At 35.3% G+C, this 26,126-nt stretch overlaps 4 protein-coding genes and 1 long non-coding RNA gene across 11 annotated transcripts in view; 3 read left to right on the forward strand and 2 right to left on the reverse strand.

Annotated features, from left to right (window-relative positions):
* The first annotated feature begins 938 nt into the window (after window positions 1-938).
* LOC105667673 (tubulin glycylase 3A-like) lies at window positions 939-7,553 on the forward strand. Of its 4 annotated transcripts, none has more exons than XM_067355477.1 (14): window positions 939-1,027; window positions 3,119-3,397; window positions 3,475-3,678; window positions 3,796-4,016; window positions 4,303-4,430; window positions 4,533-4,806; window positions 4,902-5,115; window positions 5,223-5,313; window positions 5,625-5,795; window positions 5,980-6,233; window positions 6,315-6,508; window positions 6,580-6,849; window positions 6,946-7,143; window positions 7,208-7,553. In XM_067355477.1, exons 2-14 carry the CDS (start codon window positions 3,244-3,246, stop codon window positions 7,439-7,441), a joined length of 2,607 nt encoding a protein of 868 aa, XP_067211578.1. In that variant the 5' UTR covers window positions 939-1,027; window positions 3,119-3,243; the 3' UTR covers window positions 7,442-7,553. The 4 variants fall into 4 exon arrangements, with proteins under 4 accessions (XP_067211578.1, XP_067211573.1, XP_067211567.1 ...); XM_067355472.1 differs by lacking the exon at window positions 939-1,027 and adding an exon at window positions 1,882-2,021; XM_067355466.1 differs by lacking the exon at window positions 939-1,027 and adding an exon at window positions 2,762-2,898.
* Window positions 1,611-9,661, reverse strand: LOC105667674 (uncharacterized). 3 transcript variants are annotated; one of them, XR_010890361.1, is made up of 7 exons: window positions 9,529-9,661; window positions 4,896-5,843; window positions 4,539-4,815; window positions 4,164-4,446; window positions 3,902-4,058; window positions 2,459-2,851; window positions 1,611-2,365 (listed from the first exon to the last, which is right to left on the reverse strand). It is a non-coding gene; the product is annotated as an uncharacterized lncRNA (long non-coding RNA). The 3 variants fall into 3 exon arrangements; XR_010890363.1 differs by lacking the exon at window positions 9,529-9,661 and adding an exon at window positions 5,963-6,096; XR_010890364.1 differs by lacking the exon at window positions 9,529-9,661 and having other exon boundaries at window positions 4,896-4,998; window positions 5,635-5,765.
* Window positions 7,680-12,416, forward strand: LOC137000029 (tubulin glycylase 3A-like). Its single transcript, XM_067355537.1, has 11 exons — window positions 7,680-8,545; window positions 8,628-9,024; window positions 9,085-9,218; window positions 9,287-9,379; window positions 9,545-9,720; window positions 9,798-9,936; window positions 10,047-10,260; window positions 10,366-10,456; window positions 10,537-10,707; window positions 10,777-11,033; window positions 11,095-12,416. Exons 1-11 carry the CDS (start codon window positions 8,426-8,428, stop codon window positions 11,259-11,261), a joined length of 1,959 nt encoding a protein of 652 aa, XP_067211638.1. The 5' UTR covers window positions 7,680-8,425; the 3' UTR covers window positions 11,262-12,416.
* Window positions 11,525-17,184, reverse strand: Arglu1 (Arginine and glutamate rich 1). Of its 2 annotated transcripts, XM_012359624.2 has the most exons (6): window positions 16,838-17,184; window positions 16,395-16,538; window positions 16,156-16,203; window positions 15,613-15,838; window positions 12,891-12,974; window positions 11,525-12,818 (listed from the first exon to the last, which is right to left on the reverse strand). In XM_012359624.2, the coding sequence occupies exons 1-6, from the start codon at window positions 16,978-16,980 to the stop codon at window positions 12,654-12,656; spliced, it is 810 nt and encodes a 269-aa protein (XP_012215047.1). In that variant the 5' UTR covers window positions 16,981-17,184; the 3' UTR covers window positions 11,525-12,653. The 2 variants fall into 2 exon arrangements, with proteins under 2 accessions (XP_012215047.1, XP_012215048.1); XM_012359625.2 differs by lacking the exon at window positions 16,156-16,203.
* A 4,777-nt stretch (window positions 17,185-21,961) lies between these two features.
* Window positions 21,962-26,126, forward strand: part of GckIII (Germinal centre kinase III) — a 100,467-nt gene continuing 96,302 nt past the window's right edge. Inside the window, exon 1 of the mRNA XM_012359613.2 lies at window positions 21,962-22,877. Within this exon, the coding sequence (XP_012215036.1) occupies window positions 22,863-22,877 (15 nt within the window). The 5' untranslated portion in view covers window positions 21,962-22,862. The remainder of the gene's footprint in view (window positions 22,878-26,126) is intronic.

Consider the following 26,126-nt stretch of genomic DNA (forward strand, 5'->3'; position numbering starts at 1 on the left):
ATTGTTGCATGTTAAATCAATTAATATTTCGCTATAAGCAATATCTTTTAATCTATCTATCTATTTATCTATCTATTAATAAATCAGCATAGATATATTTTCTAAGTATGTCCAAATATTAATATAAATAATTTTTAGCAATATATTAATATTTTCATTTTTTTATTTTTAAGATAATTTAACTGCATTTTATTTTTAAATATTTTAAATTTTTATTATAGATATAATAAATTCTGAAGTAATGGCCTGTTGTGTCAAAGGTTGCAATTCAAGGGGAGATAAAAAAGGATCAGAAAAAAGAAGTTTATATTCTTTATGTTCTTTAAAAATTTGTAACATTTTTTTTATTTTTTAAAAATTTATTTGTTTATTTCAATTTCATACTTACGTTCCATGCTTTTCTAATCCTTATAACCTTTTCTCTCACTGTGGTCTCATCTGTCATTGACAATTTAAAGATGGCGACGAAATGTTGCAAGTTATTCCACTCGGCAAACCTCCTCCTTCACGGAACATTTTTCGTGACCACTTTCAATCTATGTAATTACGTCTCCTTACTTTTACTTCGTGATTGCGACATAGGGGGGGCTAACTATCATTGGCACAGTTACGAAGGGCGGTATTCATAGTCCGTTCTTATATTTAAAATCGTCTTAAGCACAGACTTATATTCGCTCTCTTCGTCACACATAGATTGTGTCTGACGAAGAGAGCGAATATAAGTTCGTTCTTAAGACGATCTTGAATATAAGAACGGACTATGAATACCGCCCGAAAACTTTGTAATTTTTTTTTAAATTAATGAAAAATGTACATACAATAAAAATCATAGTACATTCATGTACAAACAATGTACAATCCGAATATATAAATGTTTTTACGATTTGCGTTAGGGGGGGGGGGGGCAACTATATAGACCTGACGATAATACAACAAAAATTCATTGCTGAAATATCAAAATTACTAGCAGCAATTAAGGAGATCCTGCGTATTGCATTGACATAAGTATTTTTATTGTGAAAAAAGGGTTTGTAATTCTATTAAACCAATAAAAAAATTTGTATGTTTAATTAAAATAGTAAGTCGGTAAGAGAATCGGTAATAGGTAACTCCAGAATCCGCATTTTAGTTAAAATTTCGACCATTATTAGTTTTACAAATAGAATAACGAGTGAAAAATACTATTCTAATACTTCATATTGTTTAAACTAATTATAAAACATTACTTTAGTAAAAAATATATAAAAAAAAAACAATATTTATATTGTTATTCATCTAGAATCTCAAACAAATAAGTAAAAAATATACGCAACTAAAATTCTCGACGATCATCGTGGTGTAGCAACGCTTTCGCTGCTATGTTAAAGGTCGCGCAACCTTGGCCTTGTTTAAATAATACATGTTGCAAGTTAAATAAGAGGCATGCAGACTTTGATGGTATCTCGATGGCATGAGGTTACAAAATCGAAAAGAAATTACGTCAAAAAATAAGTTTAGAAGTAAAAGATTCGTCTAGCGATACGGCATGTAAGGTTTCTACGTAACATATTCTAGATTACTTTCTCATATGCAATATAATTATTTTATGGAAATTATTTAAATCATTGATATAGTATACAAATACATGTCTTTATTTTCTATATATTAGGTAATTTCTTTCACGATTTTAATCGCATTTTTATCGCCAACTTCACTTACCGCTGTCCGTCAACGACAGTAATATCATTCACATCGTTCCAACAATTTCTCAGTGTTTCGTGTTTTTTTAATATTTCGTCAAACAACTTCTTCAAAATCTCGGAGTATCTCGAAAGATCTCGCCGCATACGTTTTATTTCGCACGCGATCAACACTGAATTTGACGTCAGAGAAAACAAATTTGGCCGGTTTCCGAAAATAGGCATTATCGGGCGAAGATCGAAGCCCTTCCTAGCAATTAGCGATACCAGGCCAAGCGAGCGAGCGATTCATCAGGCCGCCACCTGCCGCGGTTTGTCCACGTGACACGGAGATGCAGCCGTGTAAGTGGGTCAGAATACACGCGAAGTCGCGAAGCGGAGTGTAGTCCGATTATCCACACGATTGCTTTGACTTCCTTGCCTATATTTCGACGAGGTTTTCGCGGGGGTTGCGCCGCGGGGGTGTGCAAAGGTGCCTGGTACGCTGCTCGTACGCTCCCGCTCGACCACCACCTGCACAGCTCACGTGTCCAGGAACGTTTCATCTATCTTTATTGCCCAGGTTAACGCGACCGTTTCGTCTAGTGCCTATTTGTCATACACAGCTATCTTCAGCAATTATGAGACACTCGAATGCGTCTTTTAACGTAGCGGGAATTTTCCTCAAAGAATTTTTATTGAAATTGCTATCAAATAATGTTAAAAATTAATTTTTTATGCAATCAAACTATTATAGTCAAAAGAATGAGCAAACCAATTTATCAAACAATTTTACTTACCATAGTAAAAAAACAGTGCGACAAAGACATGGAAATTTTCATGATTAAAACTTTTTCCGATTAGTTTGGAGCGATTGGTTTCTCTTTGATAGCTCGGAGAAGGAACGAAGAATTTCATTAAACGATTCCATCGATAACGCGAGGTAGATCAGCGAGATCTTATCCAATTGCTTTCATCAGGGGCACCTCAAAAACACCCCTGTGGGGCGCGCGCCTGCGAAATATCAGATTCCACCACCTGACTCGCGTGTGTCCTCGTCGTCGTCTCAGTCTTGCCTCCACTTCCATCCGTACTTCATCCTCGCCCGATTAATCTACAGCGCGGCTATGCGCTATTTCATTTCCCACCGAAGCTAACAATTCGTCCTGAGCGAATAATTCTATTCTTGGTACCTGCAAAAAATGTATTCATTATTGCAAAAGAATCGAAGATTCAACAGGTATTAGAAGTGCCGCAGTGAGTTTCGTCACGATCCATTGAATTTTATTGAAAAGCGCGCGCTCTTCACGCTCGTCGTTTAATCAAAAAAGAATTCTGAAAAAGAATCCTTAAAGATTTTATCGAATATTAAAATTATTGTGTTAATAATATAGACTTTATTACTTCGAAATCTAAATATATTGTAAGAATAAATATATATTTAAATTAAATTTTTTCAGATTAAAATAACGACGCTTCCTTCATCACCCACACATTTGCTGAAATCTATCGAGCGATGAAGAATCCATGAAAATCAGTGAAACGCATTTACGCGGGAAAGCTTTGCGGTTCTTAGGTCCGCTACATGAATGCCAACGATGGGGTGTCTTCAAATTTGGAAAGTTCAAGCCAAGATCAAAAAGACAAGAAAGAAAATGTCGAGAATGAGATTGAAAAATCCAAAGCGGAAGTGGTGGTAGACACCGATGCAACTAATTGTGATATTAAACCTCTCGAAGGTTGGAAGAATTTGTTATGTTCACTTAAGCGCAAATAGATTCAATATCAATTAATTGCACAATTTTCTTTAAAAAAGAGGCCGACTGTTCGGAGAATAAAACCGAATCGTCCTTAGAACTGCCACCAACACTTCACGAACGATTTTTGCGTATCAAGCAAACCGTGAAGGACGCTATAGCTGCCCATCATACTTTTATGATTTATGGCAAGTCACGGGTCATACGCGATTGCATGTTGAAAAGAGGATGGTGTGAGAAATTTTATCGCAGAAACAGCGGCGGTAATAAATTACTATGCACCAAGAACTTTTAATAGACCTCGTTATTTTAATATCAAATGCAGAAGAATTGTACTTTATAATTTGTACTTTAAATATCTCATGGTAACATGCTTTCAGGCGATCAGCATTTCAGCGTCGATTCCAGCCCGGTAATTCTGCTGGCTGGCATGGGCAATCTGAGAGATCAGCAAAGCGAACGCTTATTAATGTCCAGAATGCTTACCAATCATACCGTCGATTTTTTGTGGAACACGGGATCCGACTGGCCTGGCTGGCCCGCGCAAGATAATAAAACTACTGTGTTCAATCGATACTGTCGCGCTGGTTTTACGTCCAAGGTATTTCATTCCAAATCATTACGTTTTTAATTTCCACTAAATCTGAAATTTACGATTCATGTATAATGTACATTAGTAAAAAATTTATTGTATAAATAATTTGTTAAAAAATCGACAAGCTTAATCAAAAATGTTTGAAGAACTTACGTGAACTTCAACAAGAGATGTTTAGATAAGCAATGTAGCATGCTGTCGAGAATGCACGCTCTCGGTGAGAATCATGGAGAGCGTGCCGGTGAATCGTTATGGAGTGCTGCGTGTACTTCTTTGAAAATCAATTATTCAGGTGGGCTTGTGTTCAAGCGTCAGACAAATGCATTGGTATTACGAAGCTGAAGTGGCTAACACTCTATTTCCGCGTTGCTACAACATATATCAGGGCGATCAGATGCACGCCTTCATCGATGACTTCCGGTGAGAGCTTATCGAGCTTCAACACAAAACTTTACGCATTACTTAAAAAATTTAACAAACACATTTGTTGATGATAAAAATTATTGGATAATGTTCTGTCAGACTCACGGGTTGTTTGAGCTTGTTGAAATGGTTAGTGGATAAGGTAAATGCTGAGGACGAAGATGCCGTGCGTTCACCAACTGGCACGATACCTCTCAAAGCTCTCGATTTCGCGATCAAAAGATGCAGCGACTACATCAGTGCTCAGTCACACGAGGACATCGATCAGGAGGTTGAGAGAGTCTGGTCTCATCAGTGGGACCAATTTATTAGCTGGTACTACCAGATCATTCGTGATCAAGCTCTCTTCGTTCACACCAACGTGCCTTTTAACGTGAGATATCTGCTGGCAAATAATAATTTTTTATTTTTCTCACTTATGCTAATTAATGCGCTACTTAGAGATATTTGTGCTATGCTTGCCAATAGAAATACGTTCTGGCCTCAAAACACATATTAAAAAAAATGCGGAAGTACTGGCCGCAAATAGATATGGATGGCATAACGAACGTGTGGATCCTGAAACCTGGAAACAAGAGCCGAGGACGAGGTATTACGCTGATGAACAAACTGGAGGACGTGGTGGCAAAAGTAAATCCAACAGGCAAACCGGACGCCCGATACGTCGTGCAGAAATACATTGGTAATAAAACTTTCCAATTAATAATCGAAGAAAGAATAGCCAATTATTTTCCCACAAGCATTATTTGTTTGTAATTCAATTTAATTAAAATCAATTACTTTTGCTAGAACGGCCGTTACTGATTTACAACACCAAATTCGACATAAGGCAATGGTTTATCGTGACGTGCGCTCAACCTTTAACTCTCTGGATGTACAGGTACGCAAATACTCTAAGAATGTCTGGACAAGTCACGACATTCTGTAACGCTCACGCCATAACAATTAGCGAGCACAATAGCGACTCGAGTATAAGAAATAATGATAGCTCCAAAACTAGGATAATAATCAATTTATGTTTTGCTGACATTAAAGCGCGCGACCCTGTTTGCCGGCAGTTAAGTTTGTGGATATAAATATCTAGACAATAGCGCATAGAACGCAATCGTCTACATTTAATTGCCGCTAACAATTGCTACTAATAATAATAGTGAAGGTAGAGGCGCTTGGTCGATTATTGCTTGTTTACAGAGAGAGCTACCTTCGTTTCTGCTCCCAAAAGTTCAGCCTGGACGATTTCCACGAGTCGATTCATCTGTGCAATCACGCGATCCAATGCAAATACAATAACTGCGGCGACAGGGACCCTGCCCTACCAGCAGACAATATGTGGGATGCCACGACATTCAAGGAGTTCCTCAAGTATGATTTACGTCATGTCGTGTTGCGAAGAATCGCTCGCGTACTTCCCTAAAAATTCCAATTTACATTATTTTAAATGTCATCAGCATATATTTGACTTTTCAATTTAAAAGAATAACATAAGAGCTTCTTGAACATTGTAAATGTGATTCTTAAAGGATGCTCACACATAAGAATTCCTTAGATCTCAAGGTCATGGTAACGCGTGGGATGAGCTAATCTATCCTGGAATGAAGCAAGGTCTGGTGGGTTCGTTATTGGCTAGTCAAGAAGCCATGGATCGACGGAAAAACAGTTTCGAACTATACGGCGCCGACTTTATGGTCATGGAGGACCTTTCTGTGTGGCTAATCGAAATCAACAGCCATCCAGACATGAGTTACTCCACGAGTGTCACCACGCGATTATGTCGACAGGTGATGGAAGATACTATCAAAGGTAATTAATGAAACTAATCAAAATTTTATCTCTTTGAATTGTTTTACAAACAATTATGGCAAAAATCGTTTTTGCTGATAGTCGTGGTAGATTTTCGAGAAGATAAAAACGCGGACACCGGAGACTTTGAGTTAGCATACAAGCAACGAATGCCAAATTGTCAGCCATACTTGGGCGCGGCTCTGTCTCTTCAGGGCACTCGTATCACCACTTGCGAGAAGAAATCAAGTCTAAATCAGGATTCAAAAGCCAGTCTAGTCGCAAGATCTCCGATGGTGAGTCTATAAAGATAACAAAATAATTTAGTCTTGCTAATATTCATAGTATTTGGTTTCTTTATCGTCAGACAAAAAAGAAGTCGATAGTGCACAGCAGCATTGGACCAGTAATCGTTGATCTCATAGAAGAATTAGAGATCCAGCTTGATCAAGAGTTATACTCTTATTACAACACGGATTCGCCCAAGTTGAGACCAGCACTTCCGGCGACTGCGCCAGCAAAGCCTACAAAGACGACAGTTTCTGAAAAAGTGGAAACTATAACAAAAAGTACATCAGCGAATACAGCGTCTATCAACAAAGCAAAGTCATTAGTTTCGTCCAGACCTAATATTCAGGTAATTAGAATTTAATTAGAAAAAGCATTGCTATTTTCGAAATCAATGATTACACGATTTGTAAACACTGTGACCAATTTTTATCGTGTTCTTAAGAGTAAATCATCGAATATCGGAAAAAATTCTTCGCAAAAACCGGCACGAAAGTTACGTACACTTGCTGGTACTGGGAGCAGCAAATCGGATACATCTCCAATGAAACAGACGTTGATCTCGAAGATCATGGCTCTTCAAGAGCAATCGACGAATATAGCGCCTAAGTCTGAGAAACCATCGAGGAAAAATGAAGAAAAGGTACAATCCGTACATATTTTTTATCATCACGTAACGATTTTTCTTTCCCTGCTCTTTTTGTTAGATCATCAAGACCGCGATGCGAGATGCTGTGAAGAAGTACAAGAGAAACGCGACGATTTCGTCGGAAGTATCGCCACTGCCATCCCTATTTACGCCAAGACCGAAAGTCACCACCGCGTCGACGACTAAAAGCAAGACTCGCAACTTGCCGAAGAAACAAGCGCATCACAAGAAAAATAAAGTTTTAGGGGACATCGCTGAAATGTATGCTGTCGGTTTGAGCCTGACCAAGTAATCAAAAAGTTTATCAGTCGCACTCGTTATTCTCCTCTTTATTGTTGATTGATTCTCTAATTCTATCTACAAGTAATATATGTATACAATGAATAAATGTTACAAAAAAATTGTTAGCATTGTTTTATATTCCCATCATCATGATTAATAATGTTATTATGTAAGACTTCAGTCAAAAAACATACAAAGAACGATAAAAATAAATATAAATAACCTTGATTCTAACAACTCTGATTTAAATTTTAGTTGCTCTTCAAAATTTCTTGTTCAAAAATACTAAAATATTTCGACAAACAAATAAAAATCTTTCCAATAGTACATTTAATTACAGAAGTAATAATCCTACAAAAACAAAACAACATATCGCAAGGAATATATATTTGCTGAGAACTATCAAAGAAGTTATATGAGAAATAAATAAAAAAGGTGAAGCTTTATCAAAACTATCTTCAACTTTTCCGTCAACAGACATATTCAAACATACAATTATTCAAAATTGGAAAAATGCGAAGATCATTAAAGCAAATTAATTGTTGCAATTTCAAAGGGCAAAGCACATATCGAAATCCAGAAGCCAATCTTTCCAAATCCTGCGGTAGAGAAACACTTAAACGAATCAATGAAGAAAACATTAAAGAAATGCAGAAATTAAGATAATCAATGGAGATATTTAACTGAATAAAATATGCAAATAAAGAAATTGTATAATTTTAGAATATACGGTATATTTTCCATTACGACAATATTTATTAACCGTGACTAAAGATTAACTCCATAAACCGTGAATGTGGGTTATCGAGTCACGCGATAATCGATAAAGGCAAAACGAAAGCAGTAAATTGTCACTTTCGTCATAAGTTGTCAAGTTTAAAGACCAAATTTTTAAAGAACGTAAAATACAAATATAAAAAATATAAAATAGATAAAAATATAGATAAATAATACAAATCAAAATATAAAAATAATTTTAAAAATTCTAAATAAGATGCATTGCGACAGCAACGATAATTCAGTAATTTATACAGACGGTCAATCTAATTGTAAGTGGCAGATAAGTTTAACTTCGGAAAATTGCACAATTAAAAAACATTTCGAAGGTTGGCAGGTTTGCATCGATAAAATTTTATACTATTGCAAAATCTCTTGATTTATCTTACTATCAGCTTTGATATTTTATAAAAATGCAGATCTGTCCAAAAAGCAACGAAGGAAAAGATTTGCGATTAATTCTGACAGTTCCAAAACTGGAAATTAATTCACAATGCGCGAGCAAAAAGATCAAAACTGTAGATGCTGAAATTTGTTGCAATCGCGAGGATCTGGAAGAATTGTTAGAAGCAAAAGACAAGAAAACTGATCAAGAAGATGGAAACATAATATTAACAGAATATTTAAAGTTAGTAACAAACAGCGAAACTCGAATAAATCTTCTATTGAAAATTTTGACAAAAGCCATTAATGAGCATAAATGTTATGTGATATGCGGCACGTTTCCGGCTTTGAGAAAACCATTGGCAGACAGAGGCTGGATTGAAAAAAGAGCAATTAAGAAAATGATTTTAATGACTCCCGATATGTGTGAAGGTTGTAAAAAGTACGTTCTATAATAATTGTTATATTAATTAAAAAATAAACGTTTCGTAGATGGCTTAGGACAAATTGAAAAATTACTGCAGATTGCCGCAGATTTTATATGGTATACAAATAAGAGACCCATTATACGAGTGGAGGACAAGACTATCGTGAATAAATTCGCTGGTAGCTACTTCACGTCAAAAGTAATTTAATATACAAACACATGTCACGTAACGTAAAATAAATAATTTCTAATTAGCGAGATATTTAGGTTGACATGTGTAATAATTTGGAAAATGCCTATTGGTTTTGCGAAGCCGGTGTGTCGGGTATACAATTTCCTCGATGCTATAATATTTATCAAGTATGAATATCGTGTTTGAATTACAACATTAAAATATTATATTTACAAAACTAATATAGAAATTGATATATAAAATGAATATAAAATATAGAAATAATATAAATATAGAAATGTAAAATTAAATATAAAATGTAATGTTGCATACATACTGAATTATTTTAATAGCCGGCACAAATGGAGGAGTTCATACAGGATTATTACATCACTGCGTGTTTCGGGATATTAAAGTGGTTTATACTGCTTTCCAATTTGGTAGGACCGAAAAACATTTGGTCTCCGAATGGAACAATACCCATAACTGCAATTTCTTTCGCCTTAGAACGTTGTATTGAATATCTAAGGTTCTAAAAAAAAATATTTGTATTATATAAGTGTATTACATAGGTATTAGGTGTTGACAGGTACGAAACATTTTCAGTATTCAAACACACGAGAATATAGACCGTGAAGACCATAAACATACACCTCTGTCTGTCTGGAATCAATTTTTAGATTGGTTTCACAAAATAATATACGAGCGTGTTTTATTGAAAACAAGTGATACGGTTGATATAGATGTATGTTCAAATATTGTAATATTCGAATTGTAGTGTTTCTTTCACAATATATTTTAATAAATATATCTTGGAGAAAAGGAAGCATAATTAATAAATTTGAGAATTTGCAGGAACTCGTAACACTAGTGCGCAATGTAATGAGAACAATGATCAAATATCGACCGCAAAGTAATATCGATGGTATGCGAAATATTTGGATTTTAAAACCGGGCGACGACAGTTCAGGACGTGGAATTGTTTTAAAGAATTCCTTGGTCGATATTCTCGCCAAAATAAATCAGGCAACAAAAGAAAATACCGAGTACGTTGTACAAAAATATATAGGTACGTATCATTAAATTATTTTAATAATCATGAAATAGATCAAAAATATAAAATAATGCGATAATTCAATGTAAAAAATGTCATATTTGCAACGGTAATTTACAGAGCGACCGTTACTTGTTCATAAAACAAAAATAGATATCAGGCAGTGGTTCTTGATAACTTGTACGCAACCGCTTGTTGTGTGGATGTATAAGTATATTTTTCATCTTATTACCCCCCCCTTTTCGTATTTACACTCCTCAAATTATTCAATAATTTAAATTGTTTAATCAGGGATATCTTAATACGATTCGCGTCGAAGGATTTCACTCTTAGCGATCTTCACGAGTCCATTCACTTGTGCAACACGACTATACAGTTAAAGTACCGGAAGTTACCGAGATGCAATCCCAATTTACCCACGGAGCTTCACTGGAATCTGCAAGACTTCAAAAATTATCTTCAGTATTTATATTAGTTTTTCTTCAAGCCAATTAAAAATTATTTAACTAATAAATTAAATTGTTGTTTTAGATCGCGCGATCAAGAATTAGCTTGGGAACAAATCATCAGACCGGGGATAAAACAAAATTTGATCGGAGCGCTGCTCGCGTCTCAAGATAATATGGTAAATCGTAAAAACAGTTTTCAATTGTACGGTGCAGATTTCGTAGTGGCGGATAATTTTTCCGTGTGGCTATTAGAAATAAATACAAATCCACGATTGCATCCGCCAAGCAGTAAAGTTACCGCAAAATTGTATCCAGAAGTAATAGAAGATGCAATGAAAGGTATGTCATTATATTATATAAAAACATAAAAATATTATATAAAATCTATTATAATCTTTAGTGGTTTTAGACCGGCGTAAAAATAGAAAAGCTCCTCGCGGAGGATTTGAATGTATTTACAAGCAACGCAATCCGTTTTGCGGCGTCAATATTTTGGGACAAGGCACAAGTCTCGGCATTCGTGGCAAGAGTTTATTTGTGACGTCAAAATCACCACGGAAGCACTGACTCGAGTAACATGACTGTATAAAATAGTACTGTCAAAATGCGCTTCTCCGAAAACCTATTTCAAGAATTGTTTCAATTTCGATCATAATCCGCTCAATTTCCTAATGCAAGCAATTTCGTATTAGCATATAAACAAAGCGTCATAAATCGCCAGCTATGTACGTTGAAAAAACACAAATGTGCTTCTCAATTTAAAATGTGTTCCTTCAACACATGATATCGTATAACGCATGATATTTATAAGAGTAATCAAAGAGCGAAAATATTAAAAACATGTTTATTTTACAAATAACAATGCGGTGAGTATACAACCTTATACGGATAAATGTTGTTCTTTTCACAGAAAAATGCGTACACATAATTATACGATTAACGCAAGTAAAATTGCCACTTCCATGCATGCATACATTGTTCACGTACAAAATCACTTAATTTTTTAGTGTCTCAAATTTCTATGTTATATTTTAAATTTGATTTTCTATTGTAAAATACTGATTCATTGCTATGTCGCAGAATAAATATATTCTGCATCAGATTTTACACATGAGTACGGATGTGTATAATCGAATAACGCAATTGTAAAAATTCGCCGCACTGTCACGAAATCCTTTATCATACGTTATATTTTAAAGATAGTCATAAAACAGATAACATTAAAAGAAGGGAAGTAATGCTCGTGTCTTCTGTAACAAATCCTGTTCAGCCAATTTAACAGTAAGAAAAATTAAATCTATTATTATTGCGACGCAAATAATTTTCTATAATTCATTTGTATACGAGTTATCACTGAAATAAAATCATTTCTACATATGATTCAATACGTTATATATGATTCATTTCGCTGAAATAAAATCATTACGATTTCTGTATATTAAGATGATAAAGAGAACCAACAATATATGAACTGTATATGTATTAATCACGGAACACATCTAAGTTTGGGCTAGAGTACACTTACATCAGATAGAACGAATCAACGGCTCCAAACAGTATTTTAAATGATATACAAAGTTAAAAAGTATTTTTTTTAGTATGTTATATTAAAAATGCTAATGTATCGTAATACTTTCGTATGTTAGATATTTATATTCGTTCATTCTAATGTCAGTGCAATCTTGCATAACGTGAAATCCCGTTTGTATCTATGTTGAAACCTCGCAAGAAGAGAATTGATTATTTAATTCTGACTATATCATCAGAATCAAATAAAATTCAATCTTGCCTGATTTCAACAAACACTTTGAATACATTAGGGTGAGCTTTAGATCTTACGTTACTGCACTATGTACTTGTGTAGGTATAACCTACGGCGACTGTTCTCGCTGGTCAAATATGAAAGCTGACAAGATGTGTAGATATCACATATGAAACTGCACGTAACAATACACAGACTCACGTAACCGATTTTAGCGTAAAGGATAACTTAGGCCTCGAGTTGTTCTTGCCTAGGATCCTTTTTTGTTCTTCCTTCACCCGCTTTTCGTGTTCCTTCCTCATCTTTTGCCTCTCTTCTTCCATTAACCGTTGCTCTTCAACCATGGCCAATCTTTCTTCAGCCTGAGGTTAAATATGCGTAAATTGCACATTAAGATCTCGTTCTTGAAGTTGTACCTTAAATTGACGACTTACCAGTTTCTTCTGAGCTTCCTCTATTTTTCTGTTGTTCTCTTCCATAATCCTCTCTAGTTCCTCACGCTTCTTCCGCTCTTCCTCCTACAATGACAATGAAATAGGTTTACACAAAGCAATGATGTTGTCGATCACCAGCTGTTGTTACACCATTCGTAAATCATAGTGCTGCTATGTCAACAGCCTAGTGTTACACATCCTAAGAACCTTTATGCGGCAGGAAATTCGGGACATATGAAATTTTAAGGATTTTTTGGATTAAAAAAAAAAACCGATGGCTTATCGAGAGATAAGGACAGAATGACAAAGAACGTATGTATAAACACAGTTCCTTCTTTCGTGTCAATGTATTTCTGTTACATCCCAACAAACGCTGTTTTTTTTTCTTCTTAGACTGTCCAAATAAAAATACAATTTAGGATGTCAAATACAAAATTAAATTTTTGATAATTTTATACAAATCCAATGTGCATGCAAATACACAAAACTGCAATTTTTATTTCATAAACGCGATGCCACAATGTTCTGATAAGTGCATGATAAAGACTGAAAATGTGATAAGTGTGTGTATTGTGTGTTATGTAATATTAAGTCTGTAGTTGTGATTTCTAAATAAGGATTTGTAAATGGTAATTCCGAAATTAATATCTTAAGATACATTTATATAAATGGTTGTTGCCATCCGCCCGATCTGTCGACGGAAATTCGTTGTGTCCCATGGTAATAGTATTTAGCGAATCTATAAAAAATGAGCCCTAATATATGGTCTTTCCGGTTACAAAGTGTTGAAATAAAGAACGATGATAATATAATATTGGTATAAAATGAATTATGAATATATAAATTGGATAATACCTGAATGAAGCTCACGCCAGCACGTAGGGGATGCCTTCTTCATCGACAATCACTCAGCAGTGAGTAAAAAACCGGCATCTTCTGTTGGTAGTCAGTAAGGAAGGTGACCTATATATCGCTAGGTCGTGCTTTGTCGCTATGGGATTCTAATTCTGCCCTCTTAAAAGGTCTCTACTTCTCCCTTTTCTAACAAATTTTTTCCCAAACTTGTAGATATATTCAGTGCGAACTCAATGTGCAAAGCAATGAGAGTAAAATTTCTAATAAACTTGTAATTGGGGTTGCTGTTCAGTCGACGGGAGCGAGCTGATTTTTCAAGGGAAAGAAAATAATTGTGCATAGACATAGTGGTAACAAATAAAATTCTAATCAACAAAACAAAATAAAGTTTTCGTTTTGTAACAGATTAGATTCTGACAAATTAAATCTTTATCACAGTAATTAATAGTTTTCTAAGAACTAATAAACAAACTCAAAAATTACAATTGAAGGATAAAATAATACCGCTGAATTAATAATCGAATATTTTTGTCAATCTTTTTAAAATTCGAAACAGATAATACCTACATGTTCAATGTATAATATATTCAAAAAATTTTCGCAAACAGATATAAAGTAGCGATATAAGTTAATCAAATTACATTTTAAAAAATGCATCTTTATACATTTTTGTATACCTGTGTATATAATTTTACGAAAATAGTTAAGTCAGGAAAAATCTAACAAAATTTTATTTATAGCGATGCACAAGCTCATATTCTTATCTGCAGCGCTTGATGTATATGTTTTATACAGCATCAGTAATGTAATATTATCCGATTTAACTGACAGTGACAACTGTTCAGGGAAGAATATTATTTTCCTATGATATTATACAAAAATAACTTTATTTCAGACTCAAGAATAATAGAATTCTCTTGTTTGATAGATTACAAAGTTTGGGATTGTTACTTTGTTTTTAATCGATGATACTTTCTTTTTGCTATTCTCTTAAAGATTATATGATGCGGTAATATGGACAGTCTCACATACGCGGATATTTTTTAAGCTAAACTGATAAGTATATAAGAAGACTGATAAGTAGAACCTGTCAACATGCACAACAATTACAGAAATTGCGAGTGAAGACCGTTGATTCAAACGAATCAGAACAGTTTAAGCACAATTTCTAGAATTGTTGACACAAACGTCAATCCAAATATTCGTGTGATGAAAAAGGTTTATAATGTTGTACAGATATATAAATATATATATATATACATGGTACAAATAATCTGATCATAAATAACCGATACATGCGCCTATGATAGCAGAATCTCTTTTCCATAATAATATAAAGTACATCTTCTCAACAACGCGACCTCAGTGGATGCTGAGAAGTCGAAGCAATGTGGTTTTTTTCGCTTAATTTCTTGCGGTGTAAACGCGAACCACAATGCTTCAAGCCCAAACGCTGTGATCGTAAAATATAAAACTGGTTGATTCTCCGAGTTGGATAATAAATATTCTTAAATAAAAATAGTACAATTTGTAAATCATACAATTGCAATTTTGTAACATCAAGATTTAAATACGTAGAAGATCTACAAATTGCACTTGGTCCGGCTTAACAACTATAGTAAAGCCTCAACATATTTTTTGGATGGTTTTTCATTTGTTACATACTTGATGTTCTATAAATCTCGTAATATATTAGTCTACTTTAAATTTATCATCTACGATATAAATAATATTACCTATAATTTACTTTTCGTAAAAATACATGTTCCAATTTCGGAAATTGCTACAAGTGTACTAGATTTATTTCCTGTTGATCATAACAGCGCTTGGGCTATCAATGACCAATATTTCTATAGATAAATCTTACCTCTCTTCGTTTCTCCTCCTCACGTAGTTTAGCTTGTCTCCATTCCATCTCTTCCATCATTTGACGTTCCATGGCCCTCTTTGCCTCTTCTACCCGCCTTTGCACCTCGGCTTCAATTTCTTCTTTACGTTTCTCAAGTTCCTCTTCTACTCTCTTCTGTACAAGTTCTTCTATACGTTTGGCTGCTTCCTCTTCCACCATCTTTTGCTCTACCTCACGTTGACGTCTGCAGACAAATAAATAGCAATCTTCTTCCAAACCACTACTTCAGAACACTTATTCTTGTACAAAAGTTATATTAAGAACATGCTAAATCTTCTAATTAAACTTCAAGTGTTGCAACTTTCTTGAAGTCCATTAATAAAATTATTTGAATCAATGATAGAAATTTGCTGAATATGATAGTACTAAAGATGTTACTGAAAAATTTAATACTTGCATAAAACACAACACAAGCATGTTTTTCTCAAAAACAAATTACAATACAGTGATTAACTTTAAATATAGATAAACCACCACCATGAAATAATTACTCATTCTTACCCAACCGCGCTCGTGGTGTAGATTTTGTTCATTAATTCTTTCTTTTTCCTGACAACACAAGTATAAAAGAATAGCATATAACAAGAATTTAAGATATAAAATAATCATATATGTTCCACTTGATATGCAACAAAATATAAAAAAAGATTAAAAGATAAATTAAGATATAAATTTAAGATCAACTGACTCTAATGCAAATTATCAAGAGGAACATTATCAGTATAATAATTATTGTTTACCTTTGACGCTCCATTTCTGCCAGCCTCTCCACTTCGTCCATTTTTCGATCCCTGTCCCTGTAAGAGCGCTTTTTATGACTGACAATATGTACATCGTCTGATGCATCCGTACCAGTACTGGACGATGTCGAATGGGATCGCTTCCTAAATAAACAAGTGTGTCATGTTATTTCTAATGTACATAAACAAAGTTAAATTGGATATTGTCCAAGTAATAAACATGTCAAAGTCTGCTATATATATGCAAAATCGAGTTTACTGCGCAATAACAAGAAATGCCACGTATCGTGAATCCACAATTTTTTTCTATTGCCTAATATAAACGTGTTGATGTTTGAAGTGTCACAAAATGGCCGAATAAATGATGAAATCCAAATTCTTCGTCAAATTACGAAGCATTAGAGATACAGAAATAGAATGATACAGTTTCAAACTAGACACACCTAGATTTGGAACTACGTTCTTTTGGTTTATCCGAGTATTTGTTATTCGAGTGCTTCTCACGCGATTTCGATCGCTTGCGAGAATGCTTGCTCTTGTGACGCCGTCTGCTCGGCGATTTCGTTCTGGAACGCGAACGGCCCATCTTCCCGAGTTTAATCGTTCTTTCGTTGGATTCAATTGCGATTTATGAATAGCCACGCGACCGCTTTAGATAAGAGTTCACCCAAGTCCACCGTTGCGAAACTATAATTCGATGAAATATTCACTCAACGTTTATACCGCATCCAATAACTTCTCATGCTATCGAACTAGTAGCCATCTTTATAAATTTTAATACGTCGCTCCTTCAACTGGTCAGCCTGCGCCCTCGCAGTTGAAATGATGGCAACTATTTCGTACTTTATGCTCCGACGGTATTAACGATAGGTATGTAGGGCGGTATTCATAGTCCGTTCTTATATTCAAGATCGTCTTAAGCACGAACTTATATTCGCTCTCTTCGTCAGACACAATCTATGTGTGACGAAGAGAGCGAATATAAGTCCGTGCTTAAGACGATTTTAAATATAAGAACGGACCAGTGATGCGATATTTCCCACAGCGGTCCCGGCTCCGCTGCCTCACACAACCTTACAGAAGCGCTACGTCACGTATCCGTGTGAGCTCGGCCGTTCAACCAATGGAAGAGAGCGAACGCTCCCTTCCACCGAGCCGACACAACAGACGATAAATGCATGCTACTTGCATGTTAAAAGCAAGCGTTTCTGATTCAGAAAAGAAATTCTGAGGCGAGTGGCTGGAATATTAGAGATCACCTGTTCGAAACCTGCTTCGTGCAACTTTTTTTTCTTTTTTCCACATTTGTTTCTAACATAGTAAATTATTAGATAATATTTTTTTGCCCAAAAAAATAATATTTTCTATTTATTATTAATATTCGCATATATTAAACTAACAATTTTAGAAATAATACAGATCTGCTATTGTTAATAGAAAAATGAAGTTATTTTACAATGTTGCAACAAAGTGCTAATTTAACATATGCGAATATTTTTAATAAAGATAAAATAATTTTTTTTTAGCCAAAAACATTATCTAATAATTTACTTAAAATAAATATCAAAAAAGGAAAAAAGTTACAAAATCACAGTTTTCAAACACGAGATTTTTAATATTCTTGCCATTCGCCTTACTCGTTTAACCATGCTTGTTATTTTACATTTATCAACATAAAAGATTACACGCCTGCAAAGCTTTTAATTATTTATTTTAAACTACTGCATATTAGCAAGAGTTACTGCAGTAACTACATATACATGTACTGTGGAGATTAGTGGAGGAACACAGTAGCATATTAAAACTGCAGTCAAATAGATGTAGATTGGTAATTTTATTAATACTATTAATAAGTAGTGGTCTTCCGCACCACCTTTGAGGTTCCACTTATGGCGCGTTCGATTTTTTTTTAAGTGGATCGTCGCCTGGAGCCCTATTGTACCACTTTTTTTACACCTGTTATTTACAGGTTAAAATAATTTACAGTAGTTGACACTGTATTTTTGTATCTATATACTTACTGTACTTTGTATACTCACTGTACTTGTACTTTTGCGCGTTGCGCGTATATTGGTGAGTTGGGAAAATTACTTACTTTATAATTTTTTATAAATACAAAATATATTTTGTATTTATTATGCCTGCAATGCTATCAAGAGTAATGAGAAATACAAGGTGTCCCATTTTAAACAATCCACTCAAATATCTCAGAAACACCGAGTTAAATAATAAAATTTTTTAAATAAAAGTTGTAGGATTTGGAGAGAGAAAAATATAGGAATATTTGTTTGACCTTGGATGGAAGCGCTTCTGAGATTTGAAGGTCATTTTTATTTTTTTAAATGGAACCACTTTAATTTTTTTATATAAATCGATTTCTCATAATATTTGTCGTAAAAAGTTATAAAACTAGGATGGCCAAAAATTGAATGGTTTACAAGATATTTTATACTTTAATTTGACATAATTTTACATAAACTATAAAATATCTCGTTAAATATTCATTTTTCAATTATCTTACTTCAACACTTTTATGCACAAAATAATGAGAGGAATCAATTGGTGTAAAAAAAACACATAGTTGTCTTTAAGAAAAAATCTAGCAGAGCTATATTTAAGCTATATTTAGCAGATATGATATAATATACTTTCTTCTTAAATATATATACTTTTTTCTTAAAGTCAACTATGTATTTTTTTACACCAATTGATTCCTCTCATTATTTTGTGCATAAAAGTGTTGAAGTAAGATAATTGAAAAATGAATATTTAACGAGATATTTTATAGTTTATGTAAAATTATGTCAAATTAAAGTATAAAATATCTTGTAAACCATTCAATTTTTGGCCATCCTAGTTTTATAACTTTTTACGACAAATATTATGAGAAATCGATTTATATAAAAAAATTAAAGTGGTTCCATTTAAAAAAATAAAAATGACCTTCAAATCTCAGAAGCGCTTCCATCCAAGGTCAAACAAATATTCCTATATTTTTTCTCTCTCCAAATCCTACAACTTTTATTTAAAAAATTTTATTATTTAACTCGGTGTTTCTGAGATATTTGAGTGGATTGTTTAAAATGGGACACCTTGTATTTCTCATTACTCTTGATAGCATTGCAGGCATAATAAATACAAAATATATTTTGTATTTATAAAAAATTATAAAGTAAGTAATTTTCCCAACTCACCAATATACGCGCAACGCGCAAAAGTACAAGTACAGTGAGTATACAAAGTACAGTAAGTATATAGATACAAAAATACAGTGTCAACTACTGTAAATTATTTTAACCTGTAAATAACAGGTGTAAAAAAAGTGGTACAATAGGGCTCCAGGCGACGATCCACTTAAAAAAAATCGAACGCGCCATAAGTGGAACCTCAAAGGTGGTGCGGAAGACCACTACTTATTAATAGTATTAATAAAATTACCAATCTACATCTATTTGACTGCAGTTTTAATATGCTACTGTGTTCCTCCACTAATCTCCACAGTACATGTATATGTAGTTACTGCAGTAACTCTTGCTAATATGCAGTAGTTTAAAATAAATAATTAAAAGCTTTGCAGGCGTGTAATCTTTTATGTTGATAAATGTAAAATAACAAGCATGGTTAAACGAGTAAGGCGAATGGCAAGAATATTAAAAATCTCGTGTTTGAAAACTGTGATTTTGTAACTTTTTTCCTTTTTTGATATTTATTTTAAGTAAATTATTAGATAATGTTTTTGGCTAAAAAAAAATTATTTTATCTTTATTAAAAATATTCGCATATGTTAAATTAGCACTTTGTTGCAACATTGTAAAATAACTTCATTTTTCTATTAACAATAGCAGATCTGTATTATTTCTAAAATTGTTAGTTTAATATATGCGAATATTAATAATAAATAGAAAATATTATTTTTTTGGGCAAAAAAATATTATCTAATAATTTACTATGTTAGAAACAAATGTGGAAAAAAGAAAAAAAAGTTGCACGAAGCAGGTTTCGAACAGGTGATCTCTAATATTCCAGCCACTCGCCTCAGAATTTCTTTTCTGAATCAGAAACGCTTGCTTTTAACATGCAAGTAGCATGCATTTATCGTCTGTTGTGTCGGCTCGGTGGAAGGGAGCGTTCGCTCTCTTCCATTGGTTGAACGGCCGAGCTCACACGGATACGTGACGTAGCGCTTCTGTAAGGTTGTGTGAGGCAGCGGAGCCGGGACCGCTGTGGGAAATATCGCATCACTGGAACGGACTATGAATACCGCCCGTAGTGTGATATATTTCTTTTTTATTTCTATTACAATCTGATCAAGAAAAGATTTTTGGGAAGAAAACTATTGTATAGATAATTCTTTAAGAAAATTTTGCATTTATTATCATGAATACCACATTATCTAATTTACACATAAGAATCATTAAATGTCGTATAACCTATCAATATTGTACGACACAAATATCATTGGTAATACTGTAGAGAAAAGTTTTTAAAGATAAATTATAAAAAAGGACACAAGCAATATAAAGCATTTTACAAAGCCAAAAATTCAAGTATCTGTGTATTTTAAAATCGGAGAGCATCGGTATTTCGATAATATTTATTAGGGTACTAGAAGAGAAAAGTCAGTCAACATATTAAAATTATCTCCAGAATGTAAGATACAAAGAATCAATCGTGTCAACGCATGATATTTTGTATTAATGGTTTTGAATTAAAATATCGATATTTTAATAGTACAGCCATAAGGGTGTATCCAGACAAACTTGCATAGCGCATAAGCATATGCGTGCATAAAGCCATGGACCAATCCAATTTCTTATGCATATGCTTATGCGCCTTTGTTTGAATATGCCCTAATACGGCAAGGCCTATCTTCGCGACGTGCAGCTCACCGCTTTCGTTCGTGATTTTTTTACTTTTTTTTCTACGTTTACTTAAAGTTTGTACGTTGAGTTCCACGAGATAAAATAAATAATATAGTAAGTATAAAACACTACGAAAAAGCAATCAATTAGCATAAACTCTTTTGCGAAGCGCAAAACACCGAGAATCAAACGCAGTAACCTCAAAGCATAACATTTCATTAACGATTTCGAAATCAAAGTAGCGATTGTCTATGCAAAGTTCCAATATTAAATTGTACAAGATAATATAATAAGAAATAAGTAGTTACAAAAATTCAATCAGTTAACATATTAAAATTCTTTACAAAGCGCAAGACGTCAAGAATCAATCGTTACAATATCAAGTAGTATAATTAAAAAAAAATTCTATTCTCTATTTGCAGGCGGAATCATACTTTAAAATAAATGAATACATTGATTGGAAATTATTAATTTCAATCGCATACGCATAAGTCAAGGTTAGAATATTCAAAGCAACGTGAAGTTTCTATCGCGTCGGTAATCCAGTACTCGCATCATCGCGCCACTTCGAGAATTGCGCGCGCCAATTCGAACGTGTGTTTAACCGGTCCGTTTCCGGCACGTTTCGCCGGTTTCAGAACGCGCGCGGTAGCATCGCCAACCCGGCGTTTCACAGCACCACACAGCTGGTTACCGCGTACGTCGCGCCATTGCGGCATTCGGTCACACTTCAGTCCGTTCCGCTGGCGACCGCCAGAAACCAAGATGGCGCCCGTATGTTTGCGGATGATATCTCTGCGGCGGATATAAATACGCGAGAAAAGAAAAAAAGAGAAAACAGTGTCGAGAAACGGTTACGGACGATCGAGCGGTCGGTGACGATCGAGTGTGATACGCACCATCCCGTCCGCGACGTTCGTCAACGTCGCCACGCGCCGCGATTAACGTGTCGGTGAACGCGTCCGTCGTCCCGTGCCCGTCGTCGCGATCCTTGTACAGCAAAGCTGAGCGGCGCGAAAGCCCCTGTCGGCAGTTTTTTTCGTGTTTTTGTCGCAGTTCAGGCAGACGCTTCCGCGAACGGTGCCCACCTGAGGAATGCCAGATCGGCCGCGGTCGGCAGATCGGCAGCGCAGCGTGCCGCGTATAACGAGTGAGGAGGAGCCGTGAAAAAGAAAAAAGAAACGACCTCGCGCCGCCGACGGCGACACGGCGGAGTTTTGCTCTCGTGGGGATTTCCTCGCGAGAAGGTGATCGCGGTCGCTATTCTCCCGTGACGTATGTGTGTCGCGAAGCTCTGCCAGACGGGTCGGTCGCCGCGAGTGTTTTCGTCGTCGTTGTCGTGTACGTCGTCGTCCACGTCGCCGTCCACGTTCCCGTCACCGTCGTCGACGTCGCGTCGCGAGTGCCGTCGACGATCCCGATGCGCTGTCGCTCTCCCCTGGAGGATCATCCCTTTTGGACACCTGGCGAAATCAGCTGCTACTGCTGCTGCTACTGCTGCTGGGACTACTAGCCCGGCAGTTCTTCGCGAGGATACTCTTCTGTTGAAGCGGTGGGGCAAGGAGGCGCCGGAAGCAGCCGCGAGTCCGGAAGCATAGCGAAGAAGATGGCCTTCAACGAGGTGAGTGCCTTGTCTGTTTTACCTGTCTGCTGCATGGCACACGCGTCGTGCGCCCGTTGCATCGCGTTCGCGCGTCAGGTCGTTCGATCCCGCGGGTTGACCCCGCGACCCCCAAACGCCATTCCTAACCTAACCTCCGTTCCTGCGCACAGCTGGCACGCTATCAACTCCCGCTTCGCTCTCTTCCCGGCGCTCCGCGTCCTTCGCTCACCAACGCGAAGCGATATCCTTTTCTTTTTTTTTTTTTTTTCGTAACAGGCTCGACCAGGATGTTTAGTGTTCGGCAAGAATTTAGCTTACGTAGGAGTGGGTTCAGTGAATTTCATTTCGCGAAGCAGGTTAAATAATTCGCACAGAACGGAATATATTTAGAATCTTGTCAGTTTTACTCGCGTCATCAAAATGAAAATGCGGAGTCAGACTTGAGCAACCGAAGTAAAATCAATATCTGATAATAATTTTAACAATCTACATTGAAACAAAGTTTGCACCGAACAATGGATTCTAATTAAAATATATGGCGACGCACATATAATGTCCGTAATTATATATCGCTGGATACCGTTTTTATATATACATAATTTTAATTTCTAATCGGACATTGTAGATCAGCTATATGCTACTTTATGCTTTATAAAAACAACTTATGTTAGTTACGAAAGATGCCTATCGCATCTATTTAAGATCTTATCCGACATTATTCTAGGTTTTAATCGTGTAAGTTTAACTGTCAATGTTCTGATAATTAACAGCGCGTAAAAAATGATCGTTTTGTATAGTTCACGTGGAACTTACGCGCAAAGCCGGTAAAAATTCTTACGTTTTATCCCACGCGTCGTGATAATACGCGCTTAATTGTCTCGCGTCCTTGAGACGTCGCGATAAATGTCATTTAATAATTCCATCATTTTGACGTAGTTTTGCAAAGAAAGAGGTGGCGATTGGCTCATTATTATCGCCTCACTATCGCGATGCTATGCGCTTCGAAGAATTCGTAATCTGCTTTTGACCGCGCTACGTCGGCTTCGCATGACAACAATAACACTGATGAGTTTTTTTTGCTATCGTTCCCATATCGATTTTGATAAGAATCCGCGCACATTCTTGTTTTACAAATACTTACTCGACTTGTGCGATAGCGCGTCACACACATGTTTGTATCTTTCGCAGTTGATTTAGAAAAAGTCGTTTAATTAATTGCGAGTCTTTTGACGCATTAGTGCTGCATCTGATTTATTAACGCGATTGGTATAACGTCTTAATAAATCTCAGTCGCGTTATTTCCTATTTCGAATGCATGCGAGTCGCCGCACAATAAGAAGATAATATCAACCCTTTCATAGATCATGGGAAACTTCCCATCATTTGTTAGGATATACTACTCGTTTTATATTATATTCGCTGATATTTTTTTTTCTTCACTCGACTAATTACTTTTATTAATCTTTCACCGTCGTCGAAACACTTCAGCCACGCAGAAGACGGATGCGCAATAGGAGATCACTCGAAATAATTCACCTCGCAGCTCTTCGGCGAACGGTTATCGTCGCGCGTGACGCAACCGGCACATTGCATGCTGCAATCGTATTTAGTTGCACTTGCGCTTTATCGCGCTCGTCTATTTTTGCTGAATCGACACGCATACAAAAGAAGAGAAAAAAGTGCGCCAGTGAGTAATTAATATACCGCGATCGGATTGCGCCGATAGTCTGCTATTACGTTACACACGGGAGGTTCGAAAGACTCTCGACGAGTGTGATAATTGCATGGAACGTGACTTCTGTTCTCACCATAGCTTTCAATACTTTCAACAGAATGCGCTTGCGATATGACTCGGCTGACTCCTTTTCTTTCCCGCGGTGTAAAGAAACTCTTATATTTTTTTTCTTTCGATGACTCACCAAATTTCTAGAAATAAGACTGAAGTAGATTATTTGATATGCAATTAATAAGTTAAAAAGAAAAGGTTATTGAAAGCCAAAATGTGGTAATTAATGTATATTATATATTATATTTTATGCAGTATATTTTAAATAGACATCAAATTTTAATCAGCTTTACTTTGGCTTTCTCCAGCGCAAAATTACAATGTATTAATTGTGTCATAAACGCTAATTGTGTCATAAACTTCCAGTTCACACGCAGAAGCATGAAATTTATGGAAAAAATTACGCAAATCAACCGTAGTAACCAAATATTATGTCTGCAAATACTTAATTGGAAAATCATAGAAGCTGTAATAAATTATTATCGCAAACAGTAAGAAACACGTAAAATATGGTTAGAAAAATTTTGATAAAAATTTATGTGTATTGATTACGCTTCTTAATAGCATAAAATTTTATTGTTTATTAATAATTTTTTTGCTAAATTATAAATGTTATTTTTATCACAGTCGATCGATCAAATCTCTTTCCGCATGAAATTCTTCGAAAAAGGATGTCTATCCGCGATTGTTGTCGTTCGAAGTGCGGATTAATTTCAGTCTCTCGATCAACGACTACTTCGAGACATTTCAATCTCCGATCTATTGAAGAAGCTCTTTAGGTTCCTTGTCATCGGTATCTTATCTTTTCCGCGATTTCACAAGAGAGGAGATCAATTCGGGCCTGTCCATCAGGATGAAAGAAAGAATCGTGAACAAAGCCACCTGCGACCCGATATCGATCGAGATGTTATATATTAGTGCGTAGGGTGGGATTCCACTACCGCCGCCGCTCCTTCGACGCCTCTTACGCGCGCGATCGTAAAGCTTCGTTCTCGTAATGGCGAGTTCTCGTCATTTCTACAACAACGTGTCTGTCTCGAATGGATTCGTCGGGCATAAGTACTCAAATATTCCCCTCGAACTTTTCGGGAAACCTGCGGGAATTACAAATACTGTATAAGTACATATTCGTGTACTGTGAATTCTTAAACTTGATAACAAATTAAGAACCTCTCTTGAATTCTCAGACTTGTTATTCACGTTGTTGTCGAAATGGCTGTTTCGAAACTTCCTCGAAGTTTGCCATATATGTGTATTGTGATATTTTAGTAAATGTGGTGAAACGTTTTGTATATGCCGCGTTATTGCGGAAATTGCGCATTTTACAGAGAATGTTAAATTTTCTATTTAAGATAAATTAAAAAATTTATTTTATATTTTTATTTTTAAATGAAAATATTTTTAAATTTTCTCTATACTAACTTTAGAAAAAAATTTTTTTAATTTTCTAGTCGTATTATCTGCATAATTCTTTATATTAA

Source organism: Linepithema humile, chromosome 1, assembly GCF_040581485.1.
Source record: "Linepithema humile isolate Giens D197 chromosome 1, Lhum_UNIL_v1.0, whole genome shotgun sequence".
Lineage (NCBI taxonomy): Eukaryota > Metazoa > Arthropoda > Insecta > Hymenoptera > Formicidae > Linepithema > Linepithema humile.

Excerpts from the sequence above, each read along its gene's own strand:
- LOC105667673 (XM_067355477.1), top strand. The coding sequence starts at position 3,244 with ATGAATGCCAACGATGGGGTGTCTTCAAATTTGGAAAGTTCAAGCCAA. Across the intron at positions 3,679-3,795 it reads TTATCGCAGAAACAGCGGCG|GCGATCAGCATTTCAGCGTC; the intron begins GTAATAAATTAC and ends ACATGCTTTCAG. Across the intron at positions 7,144-7,207 it reads CGAGGAAAAATGAAGAAAAG|ATCATCAAGACCGCGATGCG; the intron begins GTACAATCCGTA and ends TCTTTTTGTTAG.
- LOC137000029 (XM_067355537.1), top strand. The coding sequence starts at position 8,426 with ATGCATTGCGACAGCAACGATAATTCAGTAATTTATACAGACGGTCAA. Across the intron at positions 9,937-10,046 it reads GTGATACGGTTGATATAGAT|GAACTCGTAACACTAGTGCG; the intron begins GTATGTTCAAAT and ends GAGAATTTGCAG. Across the intron at positions 11,034-11,094 it reads AATAGAAGATGCAATGAAAG|TGGTTTTAGACCGGCGTAAA; the intron begins GTATGTCATTAT and ends TATAATCTTTAG.
- Arglu1 (XM_012359624.2), bottom strand. The coding sequence starts at position 16,980 with ATGGGCCGTTCGCGTTCCAGAACGAAATCGCCGAGCAGACGGCGTCAC. Across the intron at positions 15,839-16,155 it reads TACACCACGAGCGCGGTTGG|ACGTCAACGTGAGGTAGAGC; the intron begins GTAAGAATGAGT and ends ATTTGTCTGCAG. Across the intron at positions 12,975-15,612 it reads AGGAGGAGAAACGAAGAGAG|GAGGAAGAGCGGAAGAAGCG; the intron begins GTAAGATTTATC and ends TTGTCATTGTAG.